The 17,163-nt window shown below is 33.6% G+C and overlaps 1 protein-coding gene across 1 annotated transcript; it reads left to right on the top strand.

The window, feature by feature from the left end:
- The first annotated feature begins 427 nt into the window (after window positions 1-427).
- LOC115965334 (60S ribosomal protein L12-3-like) lies at window positions 428-820 on the top strand. Its single transcript, XM_031084531.1, has one exon. The coding sequence runs from the start codon at window positions 428-430 to the stop codon at window positions 818-820; it is 393 nt and encodes a 130-aa protein (XP_030940391.1).
- The last annotated feature ends 16,343 nt before the right edge of the window (window positions 821-17,163 follow it).

Genomic DNA, 17,163 nt, shown 5'->3' with positions numbered 1-17,163 from the left:
AGCCTCATGCTTGATACCCCCAATCACAAGAGCCAGTTGCCAATCAGAAAATTTCACAATCACAAATCACAATACACATTACACTAAAAGACAATTAATATCATACCAACACCAACGGATAAGATAAAGCCAAATTCAAAAAGTCAAAAGCCAAGCAAAATATTAATAAAGTTAAAGTTTCAGCCAATCACAGATAAAAGTTAGTCTTAAAGAACAAAGAGAGAGAGACTCTCATTCATTTCTTTTCAGTGATTTCATATAAAAAGAGAGAGAGATTGAGAGATTAAGAGAGAGTCAGAGAGACAAAGAGAGAAAAGTTAGAAAAATGAAATACCTCACAGTTTCTCCGACTCACTTTCACAGGGCCCCCATAGCTATTTCTTACAAGCTCCTTAAACCCTAAGCTCCACCACCAAAGACCCAAAAGATGCCTCCAAAGCTCGATCCCTCACAGGTGGTGGACGTGTACGTCCGAGTCACCAGAGGTGAGGTCAGAGCGACGATCGGTCCACTGGGTCTCCCCCCAAAGAAGATCGAAGAAGACATAGCCAAGGAAACCGCCAAGGATTGGAAGGGCGTCTGCGTAACGGTCAAGCTAACGATCCAAAACCGTCAGGCCAAGGTGTCCGTGGTGCCCTTCACCACCGCACTGGTCATCAAGGCGCTGAAGGAGCCGAAGCGCGACCGGAAGAAGACAAAGAACATCAAGCACAACAGTAACATCTTGCTCGATGATGTCATCGAGATCGCTAAGGTGATAAAGCCTAGGTTTATGGCGAAGGATCTTAGTGGGACTGTGAAGGAGATTTTGGGAGCTTAGGGTTTGCTTTAGCCTTTAGTGATTTCTGATTTAGGGATTTGAGGTTTCTGATTTAGTGATTTGCTCTATATTGGGGTTTGGTTTTTTTTTTTTTTTTTTTTTTTTTGAGAATCCATGGGTTGCTACTGTTGGCTTGCCGTGGGCTTGATGTTGGGCTTATTTTTATTTTTTTTTTTTTTTTTGAGAATTCGTGGGCTTGCCGTTTGCTCTATTACAATTTTTTTTTTTTTTTTTGCTTGAAAGTAGAACAAATAAATTTTTTTTTTTTTGAGGGTGTTCCTAATTTTTTTTAAGGGTAAACAAATAAAAAAAATTTAATTATTATATATAATTTTTTTTTTTTTTTTAAGGTCAGGGTGTTCCTGGGAACACCCTGACCATAACGTGACGTCGCCACTGGCCACATTTACATTTTAAAGCACCGAACAACTGTGTCTTTTCAATATGTCTATTCACAATTACACCTATTTCGAACCAGTGCCAGTGTGCCTATAAATAGACATCCCTCATTTCATTTTAAAAAGTTAGTTTTTCATTCATTCATAAGAGTCTTCACACACACACACACACACACACAAAGAGAGAGAGAGAGAGAGAGAGAGAGAGAGAGAGAGAGAGAGTGTGTGTGTGTGTGTGTGTGTGTGTGTGTGTGTTTCATTCGTCATCCACGAAGATTGTAGTGCTTCTTCTATGTGCTGTTCATCATTTTATCTTGGTCAATTTTATATCAACCATTCTGTATTCATTTGGTCGGTAAGTTTTACTTTATTTCTCTCATACATTCACACAAAGATTTGTACATATATTGTTTATTGGCTACATAAATTAATGCTACATATATGCTTTAAAACTCCGAACAATTGTGATTTTTCTTTTTTCTGTTAAGTTTCAATTTGTGCCTTATTATTTTTTCATTAGATTTCAATATCTACTCATTGTTTCATATAAGATGCATATGTTACAATAAAAAACTGTCATTCAGAAGAAAAATACGTAAAAATTGTAAAAGAAAATTGAAGTAAAAAGAAAGAAGTGAATGATATATCAATATCAAGCTTGAATAGGAAATTATGGTTATAGTGACAAGTTCCAGGGGTTAAGTGAATGGTATATGGGCATGTGGCTTGATTTTTTTTTAATAAAAAAATGCTTTTCTATCGATTATGGAATACAAAGAAGCAATTTTTATAATTCTTTTTCAGTAGGTACTGATTACATTTAATACAATTTAATATCTTTGATGCTATCCGTTGGTCTTTATTCATACTTAGAAAATTATTTGTCACTATTTGGGCAGGGTCAGGGGGCAATTGCCAAATGAAGAAGTTAAGAAAGGTGAAAGAGAGAAAGTTGAAAAGAAGTTATCAAATTAATGAAGAAATTGTTTGGTATTATTGTTGCTACTCTTGTTTGTTGGTGTGGTTTGATTCCTGAACCTTTCCAATTTTTTTTAACCCTCCCCCCCCCCCCCCCCCCAAAAAAAAAAAAAACTAACTAACTAACTAACTAACTTACAAATAGCAATTTTGGAGAATATTCACAATTTTCTTAAGTTTCTAAGAAAAATGAAAGAAAAGAAGTTACCAAATAAATATAAACTACTATTTATACCTAAAGGATTATGACCTTTCAACATGCGTCTTTTTGGTCAATAGGCACATTTTCATTCAATAAGTAACTTTTCGTCAATAGACACTTCTTCAGTCAATAAACACATTTTCGTTCAATAACACATTTTGGTATATCCAATTTGAATAGTTATAACATTTCAATAGGCACCTTTTGATATATAATGAGCGTTTGGATTGAAATGAATCCAGCGTCTGCGTTTTCAAAGTTCTACGTTTTCCTTCTTTTTTTTCTTTTTTTTTTTTGGCCCGCATTTGTTGACTTTGGGAGACAAATTTTGCTTTTATGAACCGTGTATGCACTGTTCATGTATCGTGCATACATTGTTCACGTATTAAAAAATATTAAAAATGGGTCTCACAGTACTATTTACACATTTAAAAATTATTTTGCTACAGTGTTTTCAGTTTTCAATTTCAGCAACAATAAGTTCAATCTAAACGGACCCATATTTTACAATTTATCTTGTACACAACACAAACTAAATTAGAAACATAACATTATATCTCTTATTCATTCCCACAAAAAACTAATAAATAAAACAACATTGCTATTTTTCTTCTGAAACTCATCTCATAGCTATTCTAGTACATTGCGTGGTTAGTGATTGGTTATTTTTAAAGTTAATGGGCTTTGAAGTAGTTTGAACAAGCCATGCAAATGCAAGTAAAAATATAGAAAACGTGGGATAAATACGTGATGCGTTGCTTTTAGATGAGTACAAATTATTGGAAAGAGAAAGACACGTCCTTGCCACGTCAGGTCAAGATATGCCGACGAATATTATTAGTGGAATTTTCACCGGTACGGTACCTGATTAGTTTTTATTTAAATTTTATAAGGTAGAGAAAATTTCAATTAATGCCTTCGATGGGTTTATCATAAATATTTTGGACAATTATTTGTTTACATGAATAGTACAACGTAAATTATACACAATTAAAAGAAAAGTGAACAATTCTTTTTAACTATAATGTACACTTTACAAGAATAATACAATGTAATAATATAATTTTTTTTATACATAAATATAATATTTGTTTTTAGTATATGACGTTCGCTTAATGATAATGGTTTTTTATTATCAGATCAAAATACTAATAAGTTTTTGTTTGCAATGACCTAAAATCCACTTTAAAAAAAAAAGTTCTACCACTTTTAGAAAAAAACCTTACCTTATTATAAATTTGGTCAAATTAAGGGATGCCTTAAAGCAATTATTTATAAATTATTTTAAAAAAGTTTTTATATTAATTGCTTTTTTTTTTTAGTAAAGTACAAAGTTAGTCTCTATTCTTTACATTATATGTCAATTTGGTCCATAACTTTTCAATTGTGAGTCCCTAATTTTTTCAGTGTGGTGTCAATTTAGTCCCTGCATCTAATGCCAATTGATAGAAAAAACTGATTTGTCAAACAGAATAATAAAAAAATATTTTTCATACCACATAAAATGCTAACTGTACCACCACATCAGGTTTTTATTTTTTAATCCAAATTAAAACGTTGACGTGTGAGTCTAAAATCCCTAAACTCCCTTAACATTCCAGCCATTTCTACATAAATTACAACGTTGGATCCAACTAATGGTCATTAACGTTCAAGTAACAGTATGTATTACATTAAAAAAAAAAAAAAAAAAAAAAAAAAAAAACTTTACATCAGCCCACCACATGAAATCGTCTTATGCTAAGGATATCAAAATCATCACAACCAATCCCTATTTTCACTCTTTAGTTGCCAGGCAAATACCCAAACAACCACAACAATCAAATCAAAATAACAACATTTACTCTTCTAATCCAAATGCAAAAACCCATAAAAAAAAAAAAAAAAATGGAACTGAGTGAACAAACACAGCACAAAACAAAAAACCCAGAATTTTCTTTCCTTTTCCTGGATTTTCTCGGCAACCAAACAAACCCATAAGCATCATAAGAATCAATGAAAAAAAAGGATTATAGAGAGATGGGTTCTGGGGAGGCCAACGCAGGTGAATTTGGATCTTTGCAAAGACGATTAGTAGAGACGTCTCTTGCATGACTTTCCTTTGGATTCTTTGTTGTTGTTCTTCTTATTAGAGTTAGGATTCTGATATTGGAATCCTTCTTCTGCGTCTTCTTTGTCCTCTGCCATTATTTACCATGCAAAATCTGAACTCCTCTCCTCTATCCCTAAGAGCATTAGAATTGGGAATTTGGGGGTATAAACATTCTCCAATTCTATTTTACAACCCAAGAGAGCAAAAACCCACTTTGTCCAAGTTTGTATATTTAAAAAAATTTGCAACCTGTGAATAGTAAGGTACTAAGGTTGCATATATATATATATATATATATATATATAGATGCAACCTTACTATTCATAGGTTGTAAGAAAAAAAAAAAAATTATCTTGTGGCTATGTGTGAAGAGAAAAAGATTCTAGGAGGAACGATAAAGATAAAAATATTTTTTATTATTTTATTAGGTAGTTTATTTCTTCTATATATTAAGAGGATTTAGAAAATTAATTATTGCTTTTTTTTCCTGTTAGAAATACCCCTAAATTAATTAACCAATAACTTAAAAATTGGGTTAATATAGTAAATTGAAAAAAGAAAGTTAGTTATTGTTTTTTTTACTATAAAAAATACCCTTACCTTAAACTTAAAAATGGGGTTAAAATAGTAAGTTAACAAAAATAGTAAATTCCTATTTCTACGTTGAAATGTCTTTCTGCTTCTAATAAATTCCTACTTTTACGTTGATTTAAATTTCTACTTTTACTTACTAACTTCCTACAAAATAGGATTACTTTTTTGTTAGTTTTAAAACTCCTCCAATTTACAAAACTCACCTCACGTATTCATTTTTTTTTTTTTTACTTTATCACAATGTATTTGTTTCTTCTGTCCTTAATTTTTTTCAATTAAAAAAAAAATCTCATTACTCTTTAGGTTTTTTTTTTTTTTTTTTTTTTTTGTGATTGGAAAAAGTAGAAATCTCAAATTATAATAAATGTAAATTATTAATGTTTATTTAAAAAATAGAAGAGCCTCTGAGCATGTGCGTGAACACATGCTCAGGGGTTAGTATTATTTTATTGGGATGTATGTAAAAATAAAAACTGGAATGTAGGGTGAATTGTAAAATGAATTGGTAAAATAGATAAAGTAGTGTTTGAGGATGCAAAATAAGTTTTTTTTTTTTTTTTTTTTGTGCATCCTCGAATGCTGGTGCTCTAACGTGTTCACTAGTCTCAAGCATTTTAATTTTTTTTTTTTAATCTAACATAGTGATACAATTGAAAGTTGATGTGGCATAAAAAATAATTTTTTATTATTCCATTTGACATAGTAGCTTTTTCCATCCAAAAGATAATAGTAGAGATTAAATTGATGCGACACAGAAAATGTTAGAGACCAAATTGACATAATTGAAAGGTTAAAGACCAAATTGACATATAATGTAAAGGATAGGGACCAATTTTGTAATTAACCCTTTTTTTTTCTCATAAAATGTTTCTCAAAACAATTCACTAACAATACCCTTAGGGCATTTATTAACTTTTTCCTTATAAAATTAACCAAAAATTATAGAATCATGTTAAAAATATTACAAATTTTACTACATAGAACTTACAAATTACTGTGTTATCACTCACAAATATATATAAACAATTCAAAATTCATTTATTTGATAGTTGAAACCCACTTATTATATTTATTACTACGTTAACTTGTAACGTTGTATACTTTGTTTACCTCAATTTTATAATTTTAACAGTCGGACGTGATATTTACATTTGAATTTTGATTGTACAGTACAAAAAGTACAGACAGCCCCAACATGGTTTTTCAGCGTATTGGGAACCTTTTGCTGCCTCTGCTAGTGATGCACAATAATAATGCAAAGAGAGCCACACACTTTTTAATGGTTTTTTTTTTTTTTTTTGGAATCAACTACAGCCACACACTTTCACTATTACTTTTAGGTTTTATTATAAGATCACCGTCAACAAAAAGTCACGTGAATAGTAAGTCAAAGAATTTTTTTTAACTAAATATTATTGGTAAAAAAAAACTTATTTTAAAATTTATTAGTGCTTATTTTTATAATTTAAAAATTATTAATTATTTATTTATAATGTCATCAGTTCAACCATCGATCCGACCCCAATCAAATCATAAAACCAAGAACTACTTCCTAATCTAACTCTTTAATCGATTCGATTTTTAAAACTATGCTGAATCATAAGGGATAAATTACGATTGAAACCCATGTCATAAAACACAAAATAAAAAAATATCATGTTTAAGCATATTTAATGATTGATTCTCAAACCATAACCATATAAATTGGATAAAACTTAAGGAAACTAGGTTAAACAAAAGACAAAAAATACACAAAACCTATTCAATTTTATGGAAAAAAAAATAGATTAAATAAATACAAACCTAGAAGGTTGTAGGTAGAAGAAAGAAGAATAGAGAAAAAAAAAACCATATGGTAAGTATTTATTATGAATTATCTTATATATATATATATATATATATACACACACACTCCACAATATTTTTCCATGTCATAAAACACCAAAAAAAAAAAAAAAATCATGTCTAAGCATTTTTAATGATTGATTCTAAAACCATAACCATATTAATTGGATAAAACTTAAGGAAATTAGGTTAAACAAAAGACAAAACAAAAAAAAACACAAAACCTATTCAATTTGATGAAAAAAAATTAGAGTAAACAAATACATACCTGCAAGGTTGTAAGTAGAAGAAGAGAAAAATAGAGAAAAGAACTATATGGTAGTTATTCATTATGAATTATTTCTATATACACACACACACACACTCAACAATATTGAAGAAGTTAATTATATGAACAAAAAGTTTAGTCTAATTTGTACGTGGAAGTGTGAAGCCAAATTTTTTTGTTTTACGTGTATTACTTATCAACTTATAAATTATAATAAGAAAATGATTATTAGATGAAGAATTTGGATTATAATTCAATTAAGATTTTTATCCACATAGAAATGATAGGATAAGAAGATAAGAACAATATATATATATATATATATATATATTTAAATCTAAAAATAATTTTGCAATTTTGTGAAGTCATTTGACGCAATCATGACTTTTAAACCCGACTTTTATGATATATTATATGATATGAAATGATATATATACGTACAAATTATGTGTTCTAGCCATTTACAAACTTTTTTTTTTTTTTTTTTTGAGGTTCACAAGCTTTACAAACTTAATTGCCTTTGTGCGTAGAAGTGTATAAAAATATAAAAATTTTATGTAAGACTAAATTTTTGCCATTGTATTTATATAGTTTCTCCTTGCTAGTGAAAGGTTTGGCTCTCCTAGGTTGTAGAATAGCCGTCCCTTCTTTGAAGGTGTTGCCGTACCTCAAGGTAATAGGTTTACTTTCGGGGTTTTGTGAGTTTTCTTTTCTTTGGGGATTGGGAAACAGTTTTTTTTATTTTTTTTTTACTTTCACTCGTATGGAGGATCTTACAAAATCATGGAACTACTTAACCCTCTCTGATGTTGAAGGGTCGAACCTCCAAATCACAAAAGAAGAGGCAATGATTGAACATGTTCTTGCAGCCAAATTCTTGACCAAACGGGCACTCAATATTAAAGCTATTGCCAAAACTTTCTCGCCCATTTGGAGAGCAAAGAATGGTTTCAAGGTTTGGAAAGAGGGAGATCACGTGGTGTTATTCACATTTGACAACAAGACGGAGATAAACAAAATGCTAGCAGCGGAACCATGGAGTTTTGACAAACACCTCATGGTTTTACAACGATATGACAAAGATATTGATGTTGTGGATATGAAATTTAATATGGTTACCTTCTGGATCCAAGTACACAACATCCCTGTGCGTTTCAGAACAAGAGCAGTGGTAGAAAAGATATGTGGAATTCTTGGCACGGTGACTAAGCCAAATGAGGATATGGATGTCGAGAGTGATGGTTTTATTAGGGTACGGGTCACGGTGGACATATCACAGCCTTTGTGTAGAGGCTGAGTGATATCGTTGGAGACTGGTAAGGAGTTATGGGTGTCTTTTAAGTATGAAAGACTTTCTAACCTATGCTATTGGTGTGGGAGTTTGATGCATAATGGCAGAGACTGTGAACTATGGTTAGAGAGTGAAGGTACATTGCCAATTGAAGCAAAACAATTTGGACCTAGGGTTCGTGCACCACCGTTTACGTCTTCACGACGAACTACGGTTACAGTCCCTGGGTTCTATAGTAACAAACAAGGTGGCAATCAGAGTACAGCTACTGCTTCGACATCAAGGACAAGCAAACCTCCTCCAGTGGTGGTTCAGAAAACAAGGCCTTCGCCGAAGATCATAAGGCCAGAAAAGGAAGGAGCTATGTACACGGCAGAGGCTGTTATTGCACCGAATATTCAAGAGCAAAATCCGAGGGAATTACATTCAATTCCCATTAATCAGGTGATGACAGCTGAGGATATTTTCAAAATTTTGAATTTGCAACAAAAGAATTTAAATGCTGAGCTGTTTGAGGAGAAATTATAGAAGATAGACCGAGATATTGGTATTTTTGATCCCACACTAGAATCTTTTCCGAAAAAATATCCAAGCCACGGGTAAGGAAAATATTTTGGACTCTCTCTCAACTGCTGATGTGGAAAAGGGCAGAATTCATACACTTCCAGGTCAACCACGCCTGCCCCTATCTGTTATACCCGATGCACTAAATGTTACTGGAAGTAGTGAAGGCACATGGAAAAGAATATCCAGAGCTTGTGTTGGAACTAATGTCGTTATGGAGGAAGCACTGGGAACCAAAAGAACCACCTGACACACAGCTGGTCAATCTGAGTTACAGAAAAAAAGAAAATTTCTTTCTCAGATGGGCAATGAAATTAATATGATATTGGCGGAGGCTGGTTCCCAACCCTGCCAGAAGCCATGAGTCTTTTATGTTGGAACTGCCGCGAGCTTGGGAACCAGCAGACAAAAGATCAGCTTGCAGAATTAGTGCGAGCACAAGCTCCCCTTGTCGTGTTTTTAGTCGAAACATGGACAAACAAAGTAAGGTTAGAATTAGTTCAAAGGCATATTGATTTCAAAAAAAAAATTGAGGTACCGAGGGGAGGGGGGGTTAGTAATTTTTTGGAAGGCAGACTTTGATCTTGAGGTTGAAACTTTTTCCAAGTATCATATTGACACTACTATAAACAAAAACAAGGAGGATAAATGGAGGTTTATGGGTTTTTATGGAGAGCCGGATACATAAAAAGACATGAAGCTTGGGCTAAACTATGTAGCTTAAAAAATAGGGGTCCATCACAATGGCTAAGTGCAGGTGACTTTAATGAAATTACAAAGCAAAATGAGAAAAGGGGATGGAGGATTCGGCCTCACAGCCAAATGCAACCATTTAGAGATGTTTTGGATGAATGCCAATTTATGGACTTGAGATTTGTTGGATCTCAATACACTTGGCACAAGCACTTTGTCGAGTATACAGTGTGGGAACGCCTTGATAGGGCTGTAACGACAAATGAATGGTTCTCTTTATTTCCTGGAACTAAAGTCCACCACCTTGATGTCACCACTTCAGACCATAAGCCTCTTTTGATTGCACGGGAAGGTATGGACTGTCATATGAAAAACCATTTCGCTTTGAGTGTATGTGGATGTCTGATGCAGGTTGTAGCAGAACAGTTGAAGCGATTTAGAGGGAGGACAGTGCTGAGCCATAGGCCACTAAGAACATTAAAAAAGTTGATAAGTGTGGGAAGGAATTAGAAAGATGGCGTAGAAAAAACTTCGGCAATGTCAGGCGTGAGTTAGAGAAGAAACGAAGACTTCTTGTGCAGGCTGAGAAGCAAGCAATCAAAGGGTGTTATCCTAAGTGTATGTGGCAACTTGAGAAGGAGATTACTGTTTTAATGGACAAGGAGGCAAAGATGTGGGCTCAAAGATCACGGGTTTTGTGGCTGAAAGATGGCAACAAAAATACACGTTTCTTCCATAGTAAGGCATCGCAGCAGAGGAGGAACTATATCAATGGCTTGTTTGATGATTTGGGTAGCTGGACCACTAATCCCACACAGATTTTTGCCTCCATTCTGAATTTTTACCAACAACTATTCACTTCAAGCAATCCGAGTGGCTTTGAGGCAGTTTTGGATTTTATTCCACAACGGGTAACGGCTGAGATGAATGACTTGCTTATTGCTGAATTCACTTCAGAAGAGATTGAAATAGCTTTGAAACAGATGACACCACTCAAATCGCCTAACCAGGACAGCATGCCACCATTGTTTTACCAAAGCTATTGGTCCCTGCTTGGAGATGACATAGTTCAAGCCATTTTGGAGTACTTGAATTCAGGTTCATTACCTCCCTCCCTTGGTCATTCTTTCATAACTTTAATTCCTAAAGTTAAATCTCCAAAATATATTTCTGAATATAGGCCAATCAGTTTAAGCAATGTATTATATAGAATTCTTGCTAAAGTTTTGGCTAACCGATTGAAAAAGATAAGGCCACAGCTTATTTCAAAACATCAGAGTGCTTTCATGTCAGACATGTTGATTACAGACTGGTTGCTTTTGAGACACTCCACTATATGAGAAACCATTGCACTAGCAAGATGGGCTTTATGGCTCTTAAACTAGACATGAGCAAAGCCTACGACAAAGTTAAGTGGGCGTATATGCAGCAAGCATTGGTAAAGATGGGTTTTCATGATCGTTGGGTTAAACTCATGATGGAGTGTATCACCTTAGCCACATATTCAGTCTTGATCAACGAGGAATCCCATGGACACATCGTTCCCACTAGAGGTCTTCGCCAAGGAGATCCCCTATCTCTATACCTCTTCCTGATGTGTACTGAAGGATTACATGGCATTATTAGTTCAGCTGCAAGTAAGGATGAGATTCGGGGGGTGTCTATTTGCAGATCCGGGCCTAGAATAACTCATCTTTTGTTTGCGGACAATAGCCTAATTTTTTGTAGAGCCAAGGAATCTGAATGTCAAAAGTTGCTGGACTTGTTGGTGATCTATGAAGGAGCTTCGGGAAAAATAAATAGATCAAAAACAAACCTCTTCTTCAGCAAATCAACACCTCAAGACATGCAAGAAGTGATCAAGCAAATACTTGGTGTCTCGGTCATCCATCAATATGAGAGCTACCTTGGGTCACCTTCTTTTATTGGCAGAAGCAAGAAGGACAGCTTTGCAAAGATAAAGCAACAGGTGTGGAAGAGGATGCAGGGATGGGAAGGTAAGCTTCTATCACAGATGGGAAGGGAAGTCTTGATTAAAGCAGTGGCCCAAACACTCCCTACATATACAATGTCATGTTTCAAGCTACCGGGGACTCTATGTCATGAAATCGAGGCACTTATTCAAAAGTTCTTTTGGGGCCAAAGAGGAGACAGCTGCAAAATCAATTGGATTAAGTGGCAGGAGTTGTGCAAACCAAAAAGTCAAAGGGGTATGGGCTTTAAGGATTTATCCTTGTTCAATGATGCATTCTTGGCGAAACAAACTTGGAGATTATTGCATGATGAACACTCTATTTTTATAGGGTGTTCAAGCCAAAATTCTTCCCGGATTGCTCCATCATGCAAGCTAAGGCTCCAAGCACTGCCTCCTATGCTTGGAAGAGCATTATTCGTGGCAGGGAGATGATTAGGAAGGGAGCACAATGGAGGACTGGAGATAGGCAGTCGGTTAGAATTTGGGGTGATAGATGGATTCTTGAGAAGAATAATCCCATGATTATATCCCCAATCTTACACGGGCAGGCAGATGAGCTGTTTGATGACCAACACCAGAGGATTTGGAAAGATGATATTTTGGAGCATTCTTTTTATGAGTTTGAGGCCAACTTAATTAGAAAAATTCCACTGTGTAAATCGCAACAGCAAGATGTCTTGATTTGGCCGTTTACCCCAGATGGGGATTACTCGGTTAAATCAGGTTACAAATTTCTGCAAAATGAGGTGTTGCATCAACAATCAGGCCCCTCTAATACTAATACAATGAAGCCTTTATGGACAGCACTTTGGGGTCTTGATGTTCCTGGCAAAATTCATAACTTCCTATGGAGGTCCTGCCAAAACTCCCTACCTACTAAAGACAATCTGATGCGAAGAAAAATAATCACTGAGGATCGATGTGAACAGTGCAAGTGCCACAAGGAAGACGTGTTACATGCATTATATGGTTGTCCCAAGCTCAATGATATGTGGAGAGGGAAACCAAATTGGATCCGTGTTTCATTGGGACAAGCCAATTGTTTTACAGATCTCCTTGGCATGATTTTGGCGGAAAAAAATGAACCTAAATTATTTGGTTGGTGGTTTGGGATCTTTGGAATCAAAGGAATAATCTTAGATTGAGAAAATCTACCTACACCCTCAGCCAACTATTAGAGAAGGTAGTGGAAAGGAAGCTTGAAGCAACAACCCCTCATCAGACCCGTAGTGCAGCAGTTGCAACTCGGGTTGGTTTGTGGATGTTGGTGCAAACACAATAATAATGGAAATAACACAATGAGAAACTGAATAGTACTTCTGAATATTATTAATTCAATGAGAAAAATTACACAACACTATTTGGACTGAGGCGCGGCACTCGCTCTCTTTAAGGAGATTCAAGCCCTTGGTTGGCTAAACTTTGTAACCGGTGCAAACCTTCTCTGACTTGTCTCCCCCAGGATACAACAGCCCAACAAATGTTGTATGGCTAGAACAACTTCTGCACAAAGTGTTCAAGCTCAAAGCTCCACCAGAAGAACACCTTTCTTTGGCCCGAAATTTCTTAAGTATTTAGGAATATTATAGAATTCACTCTCTCACACAATACACTTTGCTTTTAACTATTTTCTTCATTCACTCTTGATATGAAATTAGTCCATAGCATAGCCGTATATATAGTCTTCCAACCCTTCACATAACCTATATGTTATTTATTAATTTAGAAAACTTCTCTTAATTAATCTAACTTACATACAAGTAACTCTTTCTTTAACAACTCTTTCTTTAACAACTTTTATTATAACTCATCTCTTTATTCATCTTCAGTTATTTTGAGTTTTAACATATTTAATTTAAAATGTACTAACAGTGGACAGCCCCTGATTCGTCATGGTACAAAATTAACTTTGATGGGGCTGTTTTTGTGAAGGAGGATAAAGTAGGACTTGGTGTGGTCATTCAACTCAGAGGGTTTGGTCATGGCCTTGCTTTCACAGTTGATTTCTTTACCTTACTCTGTAGTTGAGGTTGAGACTTTGGCTGCTAGGAGGGCACTGGAGCTAGCAATGGAAATTGGGATTGATAGAGTTGTTTTGGAGGGTGATTCGGCAATGTTGATGCAGACCTTGAAGAATGGAACTCGATCTCTTGCCTAGTACAGCCACACAGCAAATGACATTTTATTCCTAACTTCATATTTTTCTGGCTTAAAATTCTCTCATTTAAGTCGTTCCTGTAATAAGATAGCCCACTCACTTGCGAGATAGACACCTCTTTCTTCACCTTTGTCTGTCTAGATGGAAGATGTCCCACCAGACGTAGAACTTGTTTACATGGCTGATCTTCTCTGTCTTGCAGATTAATAAGATTGGTCTTGATTCTCAAAAAAAAAAAAATTGCCATTGTGTTTAGTAAGGCCATATTGTTTCCTGTTAAAGTTATTTTTAGTAATTAACAAAGTTAGTAATAATTTTATCCAAAGTAATTAAATTCTAAAATATTTTGGTGACTCCGTACTGGGGAAAGAATAATGTTGTTCTCCTCTCTTTTTTTCGGTGGTTTTTTGCTCTAATTGACACAAAAATCTTATACAGTATTCAGAAAGTGTATATACTCACGTTTTGAAGTTTGTGATAATGGAGTATTATTTTTGATAAATTACTCTTATTTTTAGTATACTGTAAGTTATTTATTTATTTTGGGAGAAGGTAAATTGAATTTAAAATTTTTTTAAAAACAACTACATATTTTTTTGCAACGACCCCCGCTAAAATATATGTATGGATGGCTTCTTGGTTGATTTGTTTTTTTTTTTTTTTTTGAGAAAGTCTTGGTTGATTTGTTAAATGAAAAGTTAATGTGATCTGATAATAGTATCTATCCAACTTGCAATATAAAATATGACTATCATTTGAACAATGGTTCAAAATCACCTGAAGTCAGTTCTAATTCATAATATTATAGTAGAAATTGATTGGATAACTTTATTGTTCCGTATAACCTTTTAACTAGTTGTTATAATATTAGTTAATTAAATTCAAGATATGACTTATTATTTACTAGCATTATGCCCGTGCGATGCACGGTTTAATTAAAATTCATATGTAAATAGTTTTTTCTGTATTAATTAACTTAAAATTAGATAATAGAATAGATAATAAAAATAAATCACTATTTCACTTTTAAGTTATATAATGAATGGTTGTTGTGTAAAACTAAGGTATTATAAAATGCATTTATATATTTATATATATATATATATATATAGCTTTAAGGCTCAATTAATCTCCAACATATATTTAAATAGAAAATCTTGAATTTAAAATTAAAAACTATCCAAAACAATAATTGAAATCATATTTAAGTGAAAACCTCAATACAATAATTAAGAACAATCTAAATTACTAAAAATTTAAAATAACGACAAATTTTGCAAAAAAAAAAAAAATGACAAATTCAAATCCACGTAAGTTTGAAGCAAAGCTTACAAATTTTGCTTCATAATATTGGCAAAAAATAATATACAAAAAAAAAGAAAAGAATAAATCATCTTACGCATTCTAAAACAAACATATTTATTGCACTCTTTTAATAAGTAATATATATATATATATATATATATTATGATAAATATGTTTATATCATGAATAGGATTTTTTTTTCTTATATATAATTTTGAAATTATTTTTTAAAAATAATAAAAATGTTTAATTATCTTAACCCAACAAAAAAGTTACTAATTTTACTTGTTCAAAGTGGGCTTCAAATAGTCAACCAGCTTTGGTTCTTCAAATTTACTATTTATTTTTCTCTCAAAAATTTCTCTTTAATTTATATTCATGGAAGAATACATGTTACTGATTAAAACTCTTAAAATACATATTGATAATCACAGTGAAATACCATACCAAACCTTCAAAAAAGTAAAATAGATATCATAAACTCTATCAAAAAATACATGCAATAAAATCAATGCCTTACAAAGAAAAATTAAATAAAATACAAAAAAAAAAAAGTAACTTGGATGACCAAATAAAAAGTAACTTGAATGACATATTGAAAAGAAAGATAAAAAAAAAAAAAGTAACTTAAATGAAGAATAAAAAAGAAAGAAATATAAATCAACACTTAAACTCAAAGTTACAAATAAGTTCCTATTAAAAAAAAAGTTACAAAGAAGAAATTGAAAATAACAATTATGGAGAAGAAATTGAGAGAATGAAGTCTAATATATGTGCAATTTTAGCAAAAAGAGTGAAGGAAAGGTAACAACAAATATGTTTTTGTATTTATCTAAAAAATTGATAGAGATGTATAGACAAAAGTTGATAAGAATTGTAGGGGTAAAGTCCCCAGAACGTACAATGGGCCTTGGGTCCCATATAGAATTCGACCACGTCCGAGGAGAAGGTGTGGGTACCAAAAGGGCTCTCAGCCCAATTCTTATGGGCCTAAACTTGTTTAAAAGGCGGTCCGAGGAGAAATGTCTCCTCGGACGTACCAAATATGACTCAAACACGCCCCCTGCCAATAATAAAGATTCACCCCAACGAGTGTTAGTAGCAGGGATGAATCCCACAAGCTCGTAAAAGGGAAGAAAGTGTAGGATGTCAGTGGAGAGACTACAGCTGCCACATTAAATGCATGACAGCTACTTTTCTGACCGCATTAATGTGGAGAGGACTTGCGAACAGTGTTATCTTGGCTACTGCAACTCACAGAAAGATGGGAGAGATGTCCGATGGGATAGGCACTCAAGTGAAGGTCCAGATAATCAATAAGTGTAAGGTTTTGATGACCTCAAAGGGGCTATATAAGGGAGGGGAGTCCCCATGAAGAAGGGGACCGAAAAAACGAGGAACTTAGAACAGAAGAAGAAGAAAAGAACCATAGCCTTTGATCAGAGACAGGGATACACCCCATACGTCTCCTTGGACCGTATATCTAATGGACATGAAGGAGATTTTCTTATTTTTGATTGTTGTATGGCCCAAAGTTAACTAGCACGCACTTCGTTAGGGCCTAGTTCTGTAACCCACTCTCTACAAATTCATTGTCTTGAACTCTTTGGGTCAGAACCCCATAACTGTTGGGCCTGGGCCCCGAACCAAGACCCTACAAGAATAATTATAATTTTGTGTCTATCCATGAGGTGTTTTAAAAAATAAAAATAAAATTAAACGATTTTTTATAAGAAAGTAAATAATGATAATTTATTATAAAAAAAAATAATAATAATAACTCCTATTAACGTTAGACTACTAAATGACGTCTAACCTCTGTCTCTCTCTCTCTCTCTCTCTCCTTGAGAAATCATCGAACTTAAAAACACAGAATTCATCAACAACACCTATCTAAATCTAGATTCATCAAAGTTAATCTCTTCAAAACAAATCATACGTACATGGATATGGTTGCTAATCTCTTCAAATGAAATCACA

This window comes from Quercus lobata, chromosome 2, assembly GCF_001633185.2.
Source record: "Quercus lobata isolate SW786 chromosome 2, ValleyOak3.0 Primary Assembly, whole genome shotgun sequence".
Classification (NCBI taxonomy): domain Eukaryota; kingdom Viridiplantae; phylum Streptophyta; class Magnoliopsida; order Fagales; family Fagaceae; genus Quercus; species Quercus lobata.
The sequence above is the reverse complement of the archived record's forward strand: the minus strand, read 5'-3'. Positions and strand labels throughout refer to the sequence as shown.

Coding starts and splice junctions, on each gene's coding strand:
- LOC115965334 (XM_031084531.1), top strand. CDS start 428: ATGCCTCCAAAGCTCGATCCCTCACAGGTGGTGGACGTGTACGTCCGA.